This window comes from Oryx dammah, unplaced genomic scaffold, assembly GCF_014754425.2.
Source record: "Oryx dammah isolate SB20612 unplaced genomic scaffold, SCBI_Odam_1.1 HiC_scaffold_27, whole genome shotgun sequence".
NCBI lineage: Eukaryota > Metazoa > Chordata > Mammalia > Artiodactyla > Bovidae > Oryx > Oryx dammah.
The window spans coordinates 17,347,398-17,364,478 of NW_024070211.1; the positions used below are offsets into that span (position 1 = coordinate 17,347,398).

At 42.2% G+C, this 17,081-nt stretch overlaps 1 protein-coding gene across 6 annotated transcripts in view; it reads right to left on the minus strand.

Annotated features, from left to right (window-relative positions):
- LOC120854276 (nuclear body protein SP140-like protein) overlaps positions 1 to 17,081 on the minus strand; it is a 64,277-nt gene that overhangs the window by 39,900 nt on the left and 7,296 nt on the right. For 4 of the 6 annotated variants that reach the window (XM_040228154.1, XM_040228155.1, XM_040228153.1 and 1 more), the window contains 6 exons: positions 12,807 to 12,956; positions 12,206 to 12,289; positions 8,971 to 9,117; positions 8,196 to 8,276; positions 3,147 to 3,200; positions 2,441 to 2,524 (listed from right to left, as the gene is read on the minus strand). In XM_040228154.1, the coding sequence (XP_040084088.1) occupies positions 2,441 to 2,524; positions 3,147 to 3,200; positions 8,196 to 8,276; positions 8,971 to 9,117; positions 12,206 to 12,289; positions 12,807 to 12,956 (600 nt within the window). The remainder of the gene's footprint in view (positions 1 to 2,440; positions 2,525 to 3,146; positions 3,201 to 8,195; positions 8,277 to 8,970; positions 9,118 to 12,205; positions 12,290 to 12,806; positions 12,957 to 17,081) is intronic. The other 2 variants (XM_040228156.1, XM_040228157.1) reach the window with 2 other exon arrangements.

The window sequence follows — 17,081 nt, forward strand, 5'->3', positions numbered from 1 at the left end:
TCCCAATCTGGTGACATTTGGATCTTGTGAAACTTGAAACATACTCAAACATCCACAACTCAGATGGGCTGAGGAGAACTACATCTGCTCCGATGACCACTCTTCATATCCAACGGAGATTTGCTCTCTTTCTACCTAGCCACACCCCCTCCTTCTCTTCCCCTTTATGGTCTCCTTAGAAAATTTATCTCCATCACTTTGATTCTGTGAGCTTCTCTGCCCCTGATTTCTCTTGTCTTCTGTGTTGATTTCTCTCATTTCATCAGTTATACTCTTTTTTTTTAAAAAAAAGAATTATTCATTGTTTATTTGAAATTCAAATTTAATTGCAGGTCCTGTACTTTTAATGTTTATTTATTTGGCTGCAGTGGGTGTTAACTGTGGCACATGGGCTCCAGAGTGCCTGGGCTCAGTAGTTACAGCACGTAGACTTGGTTGCTCCACGTCAGGTGGGATCTTCCCAGATCAGGGATCGAGCCTGGGTCTCCTGCGTTGCAAGGCAGGCTCTTAACCACTGGACCACCAGGGAAGTCCAGTTACATTGTTAACATCTGTTTTTTGAAAAATTTCTCTGCTCATCCTTTCTCGTCTTATCTTTTTAGGTGTTTTGTATGCCGTATAGCTGGTTCCATTCCCACCCTCTTTGTTTATGGTTTTGCTTTTTCCCTCTCAATCGGGATATGTATATTTCAATATTCACACTAATACTGGTGGTTAAATATATTCATCAATATATATACACATATATATGCATATGTGTGACATATACACACATACATATATACACATGCATTTATTTGTTGTTCAGTTACTCAGTCGTGTCTGACTCTGCAACCCCATCGACTGCAGCACACAAGGCTTCCCTGTCTATCAGCAACTCCCGGAGTTTGCTCAAGCTCTTGTCCATCGAGTCAGTGATGCCATCCAACCATCTCATCCTCTGTCATCCCCTTCTCCTCCTGCCTTCAATCTTTCCCAGCATTGGAGTCTTTTCTAATGAGCCATATCTTCATATCAGATGGCCTAAGTATCAGAGCTTCAGCTTCAGCATCAGTCCTTCCAATGAACATTCAGGGTTGATTTCCTTTTGGATTGACTGGTTTGATCTCCTTGCAGTCCAAAGGACTCTCAAAGAGTCTTCTCCAACACCACCATTCAAAAGCATCAGTCCTTCAGTGCTCAGCCTTCTTTATGGTCCAACTTTCACATACATACATAACTACTGGAAAAACCATAGCTTTGACTATATGGACCTTTGCTGGCAAATTAATGTCTTTGCTTTTTAATATGCTGTCTAGGCTTGTCATAGCTTTTCTTCCAAGGAGCAAGTGTCATTTAATTTTATGGTTGCAGTCATCATCTGCAGTGATTTTGGAGTCCAAGAAAATAAAGTCTCTAACTGTTTCCATTGTTTCTCTGTCTATTCGCTATGAAGTAATGGGACTAGATGACATGCATTTATTATTATTAAATATACTTTCTTGCATCAGACACTGATACATTCCCCTGTGACTATGCCAGATCCCTGTATCTCCTCTTTGGACTCTGATCACGCAACACAGCTCTTGTCTTCCTGTGACATAAAATAGTCACTCCTTTTTATCCTTAAACATCTGTACATCCATTAATATTTCCTCATCCCCAAATGGGGAAGCAATTGCTATTCTGCCTTAGTCTTAAAGACTTTGCGATGACAGAGTAAGGTCTTATTTGCCAAAGGAGTTTAAAATACTGCCAGACAATCCAAACACAATACGTTGAGTATCTGACAAAATCTATGCTAAAGTTTTACAATGGTTCATCTGAAGCTTTTATTTCTGCCTATAATTACACAGCAGGACCAGTTGTCTTTTGATGTTTTTATAATTACAAATGGCATTAGTGTCAACCAGTATACTACTATAGAAATCTAGGATCTCAGTGTTAGTAGACATGACAGTAAGTGCTTAAAAAGATACCATCATTGTGGTAATTGTTTCCGCTAAAATAGAAATACAAAAGTACACCTTTAGTTACTAGGGCTTCCCAGGTGGTACAGTGGGAAAGAATCCACCTGCCAGTGCAGGAATTGTGGGTTCAATCCCTGAATGGGGAAGTACCCTTGGAGTAGGAAAAGGCAAACCAGTCCAGTATTCTTGCCTGGGAAATCCCATGGGCAGAGGAACGTGCCAGGCTACAGTTCATGGGGTCGCAAAGAGTTGGACATGACTGAGCACACACACATTATTATATTATATTATTATACTCATTTTGTTAAGTGTGAGTTTATAATAATTTCCTGCCTCCTTCAATTTTCCAAAAATCCCAGAAGTAGTTCCCAGGATTAACTGGATACAAGGTAGTCAGGGAGCTCAGAATGAAATGCATCTGGAAGCAGTAGCTTTAAATTCAGACTCCTGACATGCTGCAGGCCAAGGCTGGACATCCTAATCTTCTTTACCTGACCCATTTCTTAGGGCTGAACTAGATGTTGCCTGAGGCTCTCCTTCGTTACTCAAGTCTGAAGAGTCATCACCGCTCATCCCTGCAGAAAGAGATAAAAGTCCTTTACAATCTCAGTCTCTGTCCTAGGACCAATATAGCGTGGAATTCTTTAAAAGGAAATTTGGAAAAGGGAAGCTTGTGTAAGAGGGTTAAGGATAATTCTTCCACCAGGCCACCCCATGGCTCCATCTGACCTGGTGGTCAAAGTTGCTCCAGGAACCACTCTCAAGGCTGGAAGTGGGCATAACTTTTGCTCTGGAAGGCACTCCCTTTGGTCTCTAGCTTTTACCCTTTTCTCTTGTCTGTACATATTAACATTCCTTCTTCCACTCTGTCTCTTATCCAAAGAGACCATGGAAGCAACAATTTCAACATCAGAGCCTCCATCAGCTGGGCCCTCAATGAGCACCCCTCCAACCTGGGAACCACTTTATCCTTTTATGTGAGTGAAGAGTAAACTTGTATTGCACTGTGACACTCAACTTCTTGAGGTCTATGTGTTACATCAATTAGCCCAGCTCACCTAATTCAAAATAAATGTAAATCATCTAAAATACTTATAAATCTATTGCTTCATTTTCAATGATATAACCAAAAAGTTGAAGGGGGGTTTTGTAGCAAAGAAAGATATTTGTTATTGCAAGAGTTTTAATTGTTCTTACATCTCTTCCTACTGCTCGTTCTGAAAATAGACGTGCTTCCAATGGCTGACGGATCTAGTAAGCAAAGGAAAATACAACCAGTAATCTATATCAAAAAGAGTTATGAACTTATGACTACTCACATTACAGACAGGACGTAGGCTATAAAGATGCAATGATGAACATTACTGCCTTGTCTCATCTAAGGGAAAAAGATCACTACCAAATGGAGTGAAGACTCCCAATCCTTTCATCTTAGTTACAAAGTCAAAGAAGTTTTGAAAACCAGTATTTTTTCATAGGCTTGCAGATAACTAATTTGGCAACGAACCTGGACTTCGGCAGCCATGAGTTCAATAAATATTAATCACAGTTAATGTGAATTCACACAGTTTGTTGCAGGAACACCAACACAGTCTATTTTAGAATGAGATTCTGTCCCAAATTTATTGGGTTGTCTTGTAATCTATAGGATATACACCACACTGCCATTCTAAAATAATAAAGCATTATTATTTTACATCTGGTTTTTAAATTTTTATCAATTTTTATTGGGGTATAGTTGCTTTATAACATTGTGTTAAAGATTTTTGTGTGTGTGTGTGTTAAAGATTTTGAATAGAGGATTACAAATGTTTCCTAAGAGTCCAGATTGTTAGTTCTGTCTCTTCTGGTGAGTTTCTGTAAGTTTCCATATATGATATGTAATGGGCTTCCCTGGTGGCTCAGATGATAAAGAATCCACCTGCCAAGGAGGAGATGTGGATTCAGGCCTCGGGTTGAGAAGATCCCCTGGGGAACCGAATGGCTACCCTCTTCAGTATTCTTGGGGCTTCCCTGGTGGCTCAGGATGATAAAGAATCTGCCTGCAATGTGGTAGACCTGGGTTTGATCCCTAGTCGGGAAGATCCCCTGGAGAAGGGAATGGCCACCCACTCCAATATTCTTGCCTGGAGAATTCCATGGAGTGAGGAGCCTGGTGGGCTACAGTTCTTGGGTTCATAAAGAATTGGACATGACTGAGCGACTAACACTTTTACTTTTATCAATATGATGTGTAAAAGACCCTTAAATGTTTATGTGCTGGAGTTTTCTCATCTGTGAAATGAGGGAACAATTGTCTTCTGACTGACATTTTAGGTTGTTATGAACATAAAAGGATACTTTATTTCTGAAGATATTTTTGAATATGACTATAGGTCCATGTCATGTTGCAGGTAGGTCGTGTTGGAGTCCTATCCAGTACTGCCTTGTACTCTCCATGTGAATCCATAAAAAATACTCGTGAGTGCTTGCATGCATGCTGAGTCACTTCAGTCTTGTCTGACTCTATGTGACCCTGTGGACCACAGCCCACAAGGCTCCTCTGTCCATGGCATTCTCCAGGCAAGAATGCTGGAGTGGGTTGCCATGCCCTCCTCCAGGAGACCTTTCCTGTCCCAGTGATTGAACCTGAGTCTCTCACATCTCCCCCATTAGCACGTGGGTTCTTTACCACTAGGGCCAACTGGGAAGATCAAAAGACCCTCAAACATTACCAATTCCAGTTTCCTCATCTATAAACCTGGGAGAACCTGGTTACCCTCACTCCCTGTTAAGGTTTTTGTAAAAACAAGATGAAGCTTTATTTACAAAAACCCGATAAGAAATCACTGTTAGCCAATGGTTTAACTATAATTAGGGTTTGAGAGTATTTAGTCTGAAGTCATTTTGCATCAATAATTTAACAGAAGCACAAATTACTCTGTGAAGACTTTCTAAAGTGGGGACTAAAGATAATATTAACAATGAATAGAGGAATACTTTGCTTAATATGCTCTATAGAATAAAAGCATGCTGGAGAATACGATTTCCACTCTTTAGCATTAGTAGCTGTGACAGTGTGTAATAAAAATATCATTTTACTAGCATATTTTTACTATAGTTTCAATATAGCAACTGACTGGGCTCACCCAGTTAAACAACAGTTTATATATAACACCTTCTTGCCTCTTTCCACTTCCCAACATGGCCAGAGAAGTTAAATGTGGAAAATGATATCCTAGAAGTAATTAAATCAAGGCATACGGAGAATGGTCAGAATAAGATTCATCAGGAAAACAGAACTCTGGATTTAGACTCTGGATATTTGTGGTCCAGGGCTGCAATCCTGATCTTCCTACTTGAACCATCTAGGATGGATAGACGGTGGCTTCTTGGGCCTCTCCTCCCTCACTTGATCCTAAAGACTCAAGGTTATTGGCCTCTGCACAAAGGAACTTCTTGAGGAGTCTGGGTGTGTGACCAAGGAACCCACTGAGCAGGAAATTCCCTAGTAAGAAAACTCACAAAGTCTTGAAAAGCCAAGGAAAGTGTGGTCTGTTCATCTAAGTCGCCTGCCATTTAGGTTAGTGATGCTCCATTCCTTATCCCCACAGCAGAGACAATTCAAATGTAAGGGGAGACTTTGCTCTGCTTGGAACTTAACCATCCTACCCTTCTCTGCCTTCTACTTCTGACCCCTTCTATTGTCTTTTTCATACGTCATTCATCTGCTGTTTCTCATGTAGGGTACCTTGGAAACCTGTTCAAGACTGAGTCTCCTCTTCCCACCTCCTCCCACCCCCTGCTGCCCTTGAACTATTTGCAAGCCTGGAAAATAATCTTCTTATGTGTCTGAACCATAGATATGTTTGGGGACTATCTTTTAGAGCCATTTACCTACTCAACTAAGATGAAAGTAGAAGGTGGACTCCCCAAAAACTGAAGCAAATTTATATTTTACTTGGGGCTTCCCTGGTGGCTCAGATGGTAAAGACTCTGCCTGCAATGTGGGAGACTCAGGTTTGATCCCTGGGTTGGAAAGATTCCCTGGAGAAGGGAATGGCAACCCACTCCAGTATTCTTGCCTTCAGAATTCCATGGACAGAGGAGCCTGGCAGGCTACAGTCCATAGGGTCGCACAGAGTTGGACACAACTGAGCAACTAACATATACTTGGTAAGTCTAGTGAGTAAGTAGATTGAATGTTTTATTTAAAATATTACTCTCTTGTAGCATCAAGATCAAGGAATATTTTTGCTTCTTTTTAGGACTTTTCCTAGTGTGTTTCTATAAATAGGTATGTTTCTAATATTGTCTGGGTCTAGAAAGTAGAAAGGGAGGAAAAAAAATCATCAGTTTGTACACTACAGAGATACAGATCTTATGGCAAATCTGGCTGCCGCCAGGACTGAGGAAACAACATTTAGATAATCATTTGGAGCTCCAGTTTTACAAAGGAAATAATGTAGAATCCAGAATGCCAGCTTTGTTATTCCTTTTAATCTCTCATGAGACTTATTAGAGACCTTGAAACATTTATGTGATAGTGTTTTCTCATCTAGAAACAATGATAGCAATGTCTGTCCTGCTTACCCTTTAAGGTTGTTGTAAGATTGTTTGCAAAAAGTCCTTTGAAAAATCACTATATATGCCAAGACTTGCTGAAGAATTGTCAAAAACACTTTGGGTTTCAGAATATGTTATCTGAAGTCTTTATTTCTGGTAATAATAGATAGCTAGATGAGTTATCTTGTGACACGATTCAAGTTTGTGATCAGATAATAATATGAAAGTGAACGTGAAGTCGCTCAGTAATGTCCGACTCTTTGCGACCCCCATGGACTATCAGGTTCCTCCGTCCATGGGACTTTTCTAGGCAAGAATACTGGAGTGGGTTGCCATTTCTTTATATAGATAATAATATGACTTTCCAATAAAGGAATACAGTTCACACTTGAACAATATGGATTTGAGCTACACAGGTCCAGATGAGACTCGGATTTTTTTTTCCATAGTAAACCCTACATCACTAACAATCCACAGTTGGTGGAATTCATGGATTGAGAAACTGAAACTCGAATACTTTGGCCACCTGATGTGAACAGCTGACTCATTAGAAAAGGCCCTGATGCTGGGAAAGAGTGAAGGCAGGAGGAGAAGGGGATGACAGAGAATGAGATGATTGGATGGTATCACCACTGACTCAATGGACATGAGTTTGAGCAAGCTCTGAGAGTTGGTGATGGACAGGGAGGCCTGGTGTGCTGCAGTCCAAGGGGTTGCAAACAGTTGGACACAACAGAGTAACTGAACAACAACAACGTGGATGCGGATCTATGGATATGGAGGCTGAGTATAAGTGATGAGCAGATTTTCAGCTGCACTGAGAGTTGGTGCACTTAACCCATGCATTGCCACCCACATTTAACTTTCTGTTCTTGGTAGAAATCACCATATAAATCCCACATTTGGGGGCTTCCCTGGTGGCTCAGTGGTAAAGAATCCATCTGCCAAGCAGGAGACTCGGGTTCAATCCCTGATCCAGAAAGACCCCAAATGCAGCAGAGCAACTGAACCCATGTGCTACAGTTGCTGAGCCCATGCTCTAGAGGAGCCTGAACTGCTGAGCTCATGGGCCAGTTACTGAAGCCCACTGTCCTAGAGCCTATGCTCCCCAACAAGAGAAGCCACTGCAATGAGAGAGCCTAAGGCCCATCACTAGAGTAGCCCCTGCTCGCTACAACTAGAGAGAAGCCACGGCAGCAATGGAGACCCAGCACAGCCAGGAATAAATAAGTAAGAAATAAAATCATTGAAAAAATCTAACATTTTATAGACACAGCAACTAGTAGTTTTAAATACACCCATTACTTTTAAATTTTATTTCTTTATATAATAAAATAGAAAACCTGTATTAATTAATGGGACCCATCAATGAACAGTGGAGAGAGAAATAGCAACCCATTCCAGTATTCTTGCCTGGGAAATCCCATGGACAGAAGAGCCTGATGGACTAAAGTCCTTGGAATCACAAAAGTGTTGGACACGACTGAGCGACTAAATGGCAACAACCATCAGTTAATAGACCTCATCCTCAGATAGAGATTTCATATCATCCTGCATTTCCCATAACAGTAAAATTCAGAGGATACGATTCCAAGAAAAATTGGATCCATGGTTCAGAAGGGGCTCCGAGTAAGATGCTCCAGAAACAGTAGTTCTCGTGCAGATTCCTGCAGCCCTGGCCTTGCTCTCCCACTTCCTTACCAGTTATCCTTGGTGTTGACGTGGAGGGTTCTGGGAACTCGTCTCCATCACTGGATTCTGCAGAGTCCTCACTGCTGATCACTGCATAGAGGAACAACTTCCCCTTAGGATTTCAGGGTGGAGCCCACACAGCAAGAAACCCCAGAATGAGAGCACCAGGGAGACCTAGAAGCTAAGTTAATTCAAGGCACATGGTCTGTGCTTGAATGTGGGTGAGCTGCAGGTTGCTCCTGGTCCTGGATGAACGGTGATGATGCTCACATGCAGAGAGCCCCCACTTCCGTGCCCCACCCTCCTGCTACCCCTCACCCCCACCCTAGATCTACCTCTGACCCTCTACTCCATTCTACCTCTTTCTTCCATTCTCATTTTACTTCTTCACTTTCCAATCGACCCCTTTTCCTTACTTATGCCTCTCATTCCAGGGACGGTATCTCTTGATACCTCACTTTGTCTTCACGTGTTTCTTTTCCATCTACTCTCTTGAATATCTTGGCTCTCTACTTTTTCCCCCCTTTTCTTTCTTTCTCATACTTTCCTCTGTTACTTTGGAAATAGTCTCCTGGACATCAATATTTATTACCCATCATCTGTCTTCTGATATTTTTCGGGTCCCTGGGGAATCTCTTCTGCTAAACTCACAGCACAGGGTGCTGTTTCCCTGCCCTTCTTTCCTCTGCCCAAGGCCACCTGGACTGGCTGGCTGGACCCTGATGCCCCAGCCTCTTGCCTGGTTCCCTTGATCCCATCTCCACAGTCTTTCTGTCAGCCTTACCTATTATGTCAGACACCTGGTTATAGTCAGTCCTTGCTTGCGCTTGCAGTTGAACTTCTGAGTTAAAAAATGGCTTTTCCTTCTTTATATCCACTAGATGGACAGAACAGGAATTGATTTGTACTCCATAGTCAGATGCCTTTGCTCCTAGATCAAATTTTAATGAATGAAAAATTTTAATTTGTCTCCCCAAAAAGGAGCTCACTAGCATTAAGAAGTCTTCTTCTGTCATCTTACTACAGAGGGAGGCTCCACCCCACCCTTCTCTTGTTTGCTGCTCAACTCTGTCCCTTCCTTCATGCCCCTCTCAACTCTAAGTGGAATCAGAGCTTCCCTAGTGGCTCAGATGGTAAAGAATCTGCTTGCAATGCAGGAGTCCGGGTTTGATCCTTGGGTCAGGAAGGTCCCCTGGAGAAGGGAATGACAGCCCATGCTAATTTCTTGCCTAGGAAATTCCTTGGAGAGAGGAACCTGATGGGCTACAGTCCAGGTGGTTGCAAAGAGTCCGACATGACTGAGTGACTAACACTCTTAAGTGGAATCATTCACTCTTGTTCTGTCTGTTCTTTTGGGGGCAGGGTGGATATGGATTTAGCTTCTTTTATCAATATTATGTGTGCAATAGTCATCTGTATCCAGTTATATGTATTTTCTCACTGCTGTATAACATTCCATTACAGAAATTATCCATTAAAAAATAAAACTAAAAAATCTCCATTTGTGCTGGCTCAAGTTTTAGAGTATGACAAATAATACTATGGTGAACATTCTTTTGTATGTGTGGTGATAATATACATTTCTGTTGATTTGTTGAAGAGTGTAATTGCTAAGTCAAAAGCTACCTGTATTTTCTACTTTGAAAGATTATACAAAACTGTTTTCCAAAAGCATATGAAAAGGCAGGGATGGTTGAGAGAGCTTGTCAAATTTAAGTAACTAAAAAGAGTTTGGTGTGATGGGAATTTAGTATAATGGGGAAATACACAACTGGTAGGTATGTGGCAGTACTCCACACCTGCAGCTTTGACTTCATGCTGAGGGCCACAAGAAGGTGCGTGCATGCGTGCCAAGTCACGTCTGACTCTTTGCAATCCCATGGACTGTAGCCCGCCAGGATCCTCTGTCCATGGGATTTCCCAGGCAAGAATACTGGGGTGGGTTGCAATGCCCTCCCCCAGGAGATCTTCCCAACCCAGGGATGGCATTGGGCTTTAAACAGGAGAACCTTATGAACTGGTCTGCATTTTGGAAAGGTCTACTGAGCTAAAATGCAGAGGGTGAATCTGAAGGAAGTGAGACAGGAGGGAAGGAACGAGCGGGAGATGGTTCTCCTATTTGAAGTGAGAAGTGACAGGATGTGGATCACAGCGAGCCTCGTGGTAAAGAACTCGCCCGCCAATGCAGGAGACCTGTAAAGACACTGACTCAATCCCTGAGTCGAGAAGGTCCCCTGGAGGAGGGCATGACCACCTACTCCGGTATTCTTGCCTGGGAAATCCCAGGGACAGAGAAGTCTGGCGGGCTACAGCCCATGGGGTAGCAGAGTTGGACACAACTGAAGCAACTTAGCATGGGCACAGCAAAGACTGGAGAACAACTGGACAAGCCGGAAAGATTTTAAAGTTAGAATCGATGGAAGTGAGAAGGAAAAGCATGATTGGTTTAATCCGCTCAGTTTCGTGACTGTTAGTTACACAGTAATAGATAGTTATAGATATGGCCTCTGAATTGAGATGTCCAACAGACCTTTTTTTTTTTTGGCCATGCTGTGCGGCATGTGGGATCTCAATTCCCCAACCAGGGATCTAACCTTTGCCCCCTGCAGTTGACGCGAGGAGCCCTAACCCCTGGACTACTAGGGAAATCCTTCCAACAGATCTTTGAATAAAGTGCTCCAGGCACTTGGTGGAATGAGTCTAGAGATCAAGTGTAGGCTGAAGATGTACGTCCAAGAAACAATAGCTCATGGGTGTTGTGGAGACCGTGGGGAGAGTGAAGATGACTGGGGAGGGGTCTGTTTTTATCTGGGGAGTTCCAGGGCTATTTTAATCTTTACAGACTCCTTGTGCCTCCTTTTTGATGACAGTTTCCTCTAACGGGACAGCGTCTTGATTTGTCTCCTCTCTCTGTATGGTCCACTCTCTACCAATTTTTCATTTCTTGTCAAGTTATCCTCTTTGTGCCTCTCCCACCTCCAGGTTTTTTTTTTTTGTATTCTTTTTCATTGATATCTTTCTCTATTCATCTCTTTTCCTCTGCATTTTTAAAATCACTGTCCCCAAGACCTAGCAGTGTCTAGGATGAGGCAAAGGAGGTGCCCAGGACTCACGAAGGTGCCAACAGTAAGACAGTCCTTAGGTGTGCCCCAGGGTCTCACCCTTGACCTGACCCTGCTGTCCCCTACTTGCCTTTTCAATGTATCCATTCTCTATTAAGTTCCCTACTTTCTCCTATTCTCCTATTCTCAGAGGTCACATTAATAAGACCTCTGTATGTCTCCTCTGTGTCAATTTTGTCATTCTATATATTTTCCTCATTTAAGCTCTCAGATCATCACCAAAGTTCTCCCTGTTTTGCCAGTGTCCAAAGCACCACATCCCTCTACCTGTCACTTTCTTTCTAGAAGGCCCTTCATCTGAGCTTCCTTTCATGCAAATCTGACCTGCGGCATCTTATGTGATTTCCCTGTTTTTGCTATAACCTCTGAAAAGGAAGTTGCAACTTAATTCTCTTCAACTCCACAACATGGCGTTATTTGGATTCCATGTCAATGTATCTAAAATCTATCTCATTCTTGTACTTTGTTATTTGATGCTCCCAGTCCACCTTTTCCTATTCTTCCTTTTTGCACCGTCTTCCTAGGGACACCCTGTGCACCAAAGAGTTCAGCTTTCCTTCTCCATTGCAATTTACACCTGCTAAATCAGCTAGAGCTTGTGGGTAAGGCTGCATTGTCTTGGATGGTGTTGGGATCTGGAAAGGGTGAGGTAGTATGGGAAAGCAAAGGAAAGCTTTTAGGCTCTTAGAAAAACAAAGATGTAATTAGAAAATTGGTAAAATATGACACTTCCTTGATAATTCAATGGTTAAGACTGCGTTTCCAATGCAGGGGACATGGGCTCAATCCTGTCCAGGAAACTAAGATCTCACGTGCATGTAACATGGCCATTAAAAAAAAAAGGATAAAATAAAAATTAAAAAAAGAAAGAAAATAGGTAAGGTAAGTAATAATTACTTTCTTTGTTAGAAGGCAATGGGTTGGGTGTCTCCTCCCCGGCATCTGCATTATTTGATTGGATAGGTGCTGGTTCACAGAACTCTGAAAATAAAGAAGACCACAGCTGACATCCAGCAGAGCTTTGCTTTGCCCTATTTCCATTTTCTTGCCTCTTCCCCAGCTTCTCTTTCCTTCCTATGTGTCTGCTTTGAGCCTGTCTGCATTTATTGCTACTTCACCCCACCAAAGTGCTGCGCTGCACTGATTCTGGAGCCAGTCTCTCCCTGACTCTTGTTTCCGTTTCTCTTCCTCGGTGGGTCTGGGACACTTCACCTTCCTAGTTTTTCTTTTCTCCCTTTCTTCCTCCAGGTCTTTCCCATCAGTACATCAGGCTCAGTTCCTGCCCTCAGTGTCCATGTAATTTCCCCTTTTTTTGTTAATAGATGTTTCCTTGAGTGGTGTATGACTTCATTCTCTGCCACCAGTCAGGCCCTCTTGACCTCTATCAGAGGGTAAGGACCGAATCCCTGGGCAAACCTCCCAGGACCAGCACATCCTGGACCTACCCTTCCCCCATGGTAAGCATCTCTACTCCCCAGGCAAAGCCAGCCAGCCTTACCTGCTGGTTCAGATTCTTGGCCGCATTGTTCATTTGCTTGTTGGCTTTCCAGTGCATCATTCTGGTTGCTGGGTGTATCATTCCTCTTTGTATTTATCTCTTCTGTTTCACTGAGGTAATCTGAGAGTCTATTTTCAGGGGAGGCTGTACCTAAACCACATTTTGGTTTATAAACATTTTATTTTCCTCCAACGTCCAGCAGAATCCAACAGGAAAATACAAAGCACTCTTAAGTTTTTAGAGCAAAGGATATTTAATCCAGGGATTGGCTACACAGCTGATGGAAGAGCACAGAAGATCAAGTGGAAAAATGTGACAACATAAAGAAGAGTCAACAGGAAGCTACGGGAGGGATAGAGGAGATCATGGGCTGAGGTCACTGGGCAGGCAGAGGCTGGACCATGATTTGCCTGCTTTGTGGATGGTGCAGTCAAGGCTGAGATGCGGCTGCTGCCAGAATTGCGGCTGGAGGCAGTGATGGAGAAACACCTGGCTGCTCCCTTACTCCCACTCTCCTGCCAGGGTCTCCATGTTAGGAACAAAGAGTCAGCAGCAAGGGGAGCTGACAAACAAGTCTGCAGGGGCCAGTGGCCAGAGACAGAGGGCCGAGCAGAGCAGAGGAGGGGAAGGACTGTATCCCTGGGCAAACCACCCAGGACCAGCACACACGCCCTTCCTCCATGGCAACCATCTCTGGTCCTCACTGATTCCATCAACCCCTCCCACTCTGTCCCCCCCAGCCTCAATAATGTATGAACACATAGACATATTTTTCACTGCAGTTTGGATTTTTCTCTCTTAGTGTTATTTTTCTGAACAAGGTAATTAACATGAAGCATGATTTAAAATTATTTCCCAAAGTTTTAGTATGGAATGTGGGTCCTGGTGCCTGTTTTGTGCCATATCCTCAGGACTGGGAGCCTCCCCTTGGGGTGGGGGGCGGGCGTGAGACAGAGTGCTCCTCTCACCTGGGCACGTCAGCCCACCTTGTCAGGTCAGACGCTCGAACACATTTACTGGTGACTTGCTGTGTATCATTTGGGTCCTAGGTTGAAGTTTCTCTCTTTATATTCCTTGTTCCCCAACATCAAGATGCTCTGGGATTTCATTTCCTGGTAAGGGTGCTCCCAGACCATGCTGTGAATTTCAGAGAACTTCATTGCCTCCTCTCTCCACACCCTACACACACACACACACACACACACACACACACACACACACACACACACTGAATCCTTTCTCTTCTGCTCATTGCTTGTCACAATTCCATCCACTTATCCTTCCCTGTTTCCATCAGCTGTACTAGCACATGAATGGGCAATATATATTCATCCATATGTATTTTTAACTCTTAACATTTTGAATAAATGTGATTTGTTAAAAGTATTACTGTGTTTTTCAGCAAAGGAAACTATAAACAAGAATGGGAGAAAATAATCTCAAAGGAAACAACTGACAAAGAATTAATTTCCAAAATATACAAGCAGCTCATACAACTCAATACCAGAAAAAAAAAAAAATCAAAAAGTGGGAATAAGACCAAAACGGACATTTCTCCAAAAAAGATATACAAATGGCTAACAAACATATGAAAATACACTCAACACTGCTCATTATTAGAGAAATGCAAATTGAAACTACAATGAGTAGTTTCACTGCCACATTGCCACCACCTTACACCAGTCAGAATGGTCAATGTCAGAAAGTCTACAAACGATAAATGCTGGAGAGGGTGGGGAGAAAAGGGAACCCTCTCACATTGCTGGTGGGAATGTAAATTGATACAGCCACTATGGAAGACGGTATGGAGATTCCTGAAAAAGCTAGGAATGAAACCATCATATGACCCAGCAATCCCATTCCTAGGCATACACCCTGAGGAAACCAAAATTGAAAAAGACACATGTACCCTAATGTTCATTGTGTCATTTTTTACAATAGCTAGAACATGGAAACAACCTAGATGTCCATCTACAGATGAATAGATAAAGAAGCTGTGGTACATATACACAGTGGAATATTACTCGGCCATACAAAGAAATGCATTTGAGTCAGTTCTAATGAGGAGGATGAACCTAGGGCCTATTATACAGAGTGAAGTAAGTCAGAAAGAGAAAGATAAATATTGTATACTGACACCTACATATGGAATCTAGAAAGATTGTACTGATCAATAAATTTTCAGGGCAGCAGGAGAGAAACAGACATATGGACATGGAGTGAGGAGGAGGGAAAGGATGAAATAAAGGAGAGAGTAAAATGGAAACTTACAATACCATATATAATATAGATAGCCAATGGGAATTTGCTGTATGACTCAGGGAACTCAAATGGGCTCTGTGACAATCTAGAAGAGTGGGATGGGGAGGAAAATGGGAGGGAGGGGACATGGGTGTACCTATGGCTGATTCTTGTTAGTATTTGACAGAAAACCACAAAATTCTGTAAAGCAAATATCCTTCAATTAAAAAAAGCTAAAGTAGCAAAAAAGTATTACTGTGCTTTCAAAAATCACTTTGAAATTTCCTTTATAAAAGCATATTACTAATTTAGAACATTCTTTTTAAAATAATACATCCCTAAGGGAAGCTACATAGTAAGAGCCTTTCATGTTGTAGGTAGTTCCCTAAGACTCCTCTATGTTCCTTATTTACTGAGGTGAATCATGGAATAAAGATTTAAAATTTGTTATAGAGTAGTGTGCTGTAAGCAGGGAAAACTATGACCTTCAATCTATCTTCCTGGGCCAGAAGGTGGCACTGCTATTCTCACTGCTTTTCCAGCCTGGGGAATCAGTAAATCCAATGAACACCTATGAGAGAAAAAAATCTCAAAGTGTACTATGAATGTAACAGTTAAAAGCACGGACTCTGGCACCAGACACAAATAAAGATGATGATTAAAGGTAGTAATAACGACAAATGCATGGAACACTGATACAGCCCCAGACAAGACTGTGAATGCTTTATACGATGTAACTTGTTTAAAATCCATCACCTTCTGAAATAGGTGCTATTATCATGTCCATTTTACAGATGATGAAACTGAGGAACAAAGAGGGCTAGTCACTACCCCCAAGATCTTGAGGTAGAAGCTGAAGCCAGGCTACGGGCCCCTGAATTCCTGCTGTGACACTGCGTAGAGCAGCGCTCAATCCTAATTTTCAGCTGGGTGAACTTGTACAAATAACCAAATTCTCTAAGCTGATTCTTTTTCATCTGAAAAACAAGGATAATATATACACATTTTCAGGTTTGGGGGAAGATTAAATGAACTACTGGCTGCACATCAATATATGGGATACCATGATCAAAAAAAATCAAATCATTACGTATACTTTTTGTACCAGTACTTTTTATTCAGGGAACAAACATGTATTGAGTACCTTGTTGTTGTTTAGTTGCTAAGGTGTGTCCTATTCTTTTGCAACCCCATGGACTGTAGCCTGCCAGGCTCCTCTGTCCTTGGGATTTCCCAGGCAAGAATACTGGAGTGGGCAGTCATTCCCTTCTCCAGGGGATCTTCCTGACCCAGGGACTGAACCTGGGTCTCCGGCATTGCAGGCAGATTCTTTTTTTTTTTTTTTTTTTTAATTTAATTTATTAACTTTAATTGGAGGCTAATTACTTTACAATATTGTGATGGTTTTTGCCATACATCGACATGAATCAACCATGGGTGCACATGTGTCCCACCATCCTGAACCCCCGTCCCACCTTCCTCCCCACCCCATCCCTCTGGGTTGTCTTAGAGCACCAGCTTTGAGTGCCCTGCTTCATCATCGAACTTGCACTGGTCATCTATTTTACATATGGTGATATACATGTTTCAATGCTGTTCTCTCATATTGTCCCACCCTTGCCTTCTCCTCCATAGTCCAAAAGTCTGTTCTCTACATCTGTGTCTCTTTTGCTGTCTTGCATATAGGTCGTTGTTACCCTCTTTCTAAATTCTATAAATATGCGTTAATATACTGTATTGGTATTTCTCTTTCTGGCTTACTTCACTCTGTATAATAGGCTCCAGTTTCATCCAACTCACTAAAACTGGCTCAAATGTGTTCTTTTTTTATAGTTGAGCAATATTTCATCGTGTATTTGTACCACAGCTTCCTTATCCATTCAACTGCCGATGGACATCTAGGTTGTTTCCATGTCCTAGCTATTGTCAACAGTGCTACTGAGCCACCAGGGAAACCCAGTGTATACCTAGTGACTGTTAAATGCATTCCCATCCTTGTTCCATTTCATAACCTCATGACAATCTGCGTGTAAT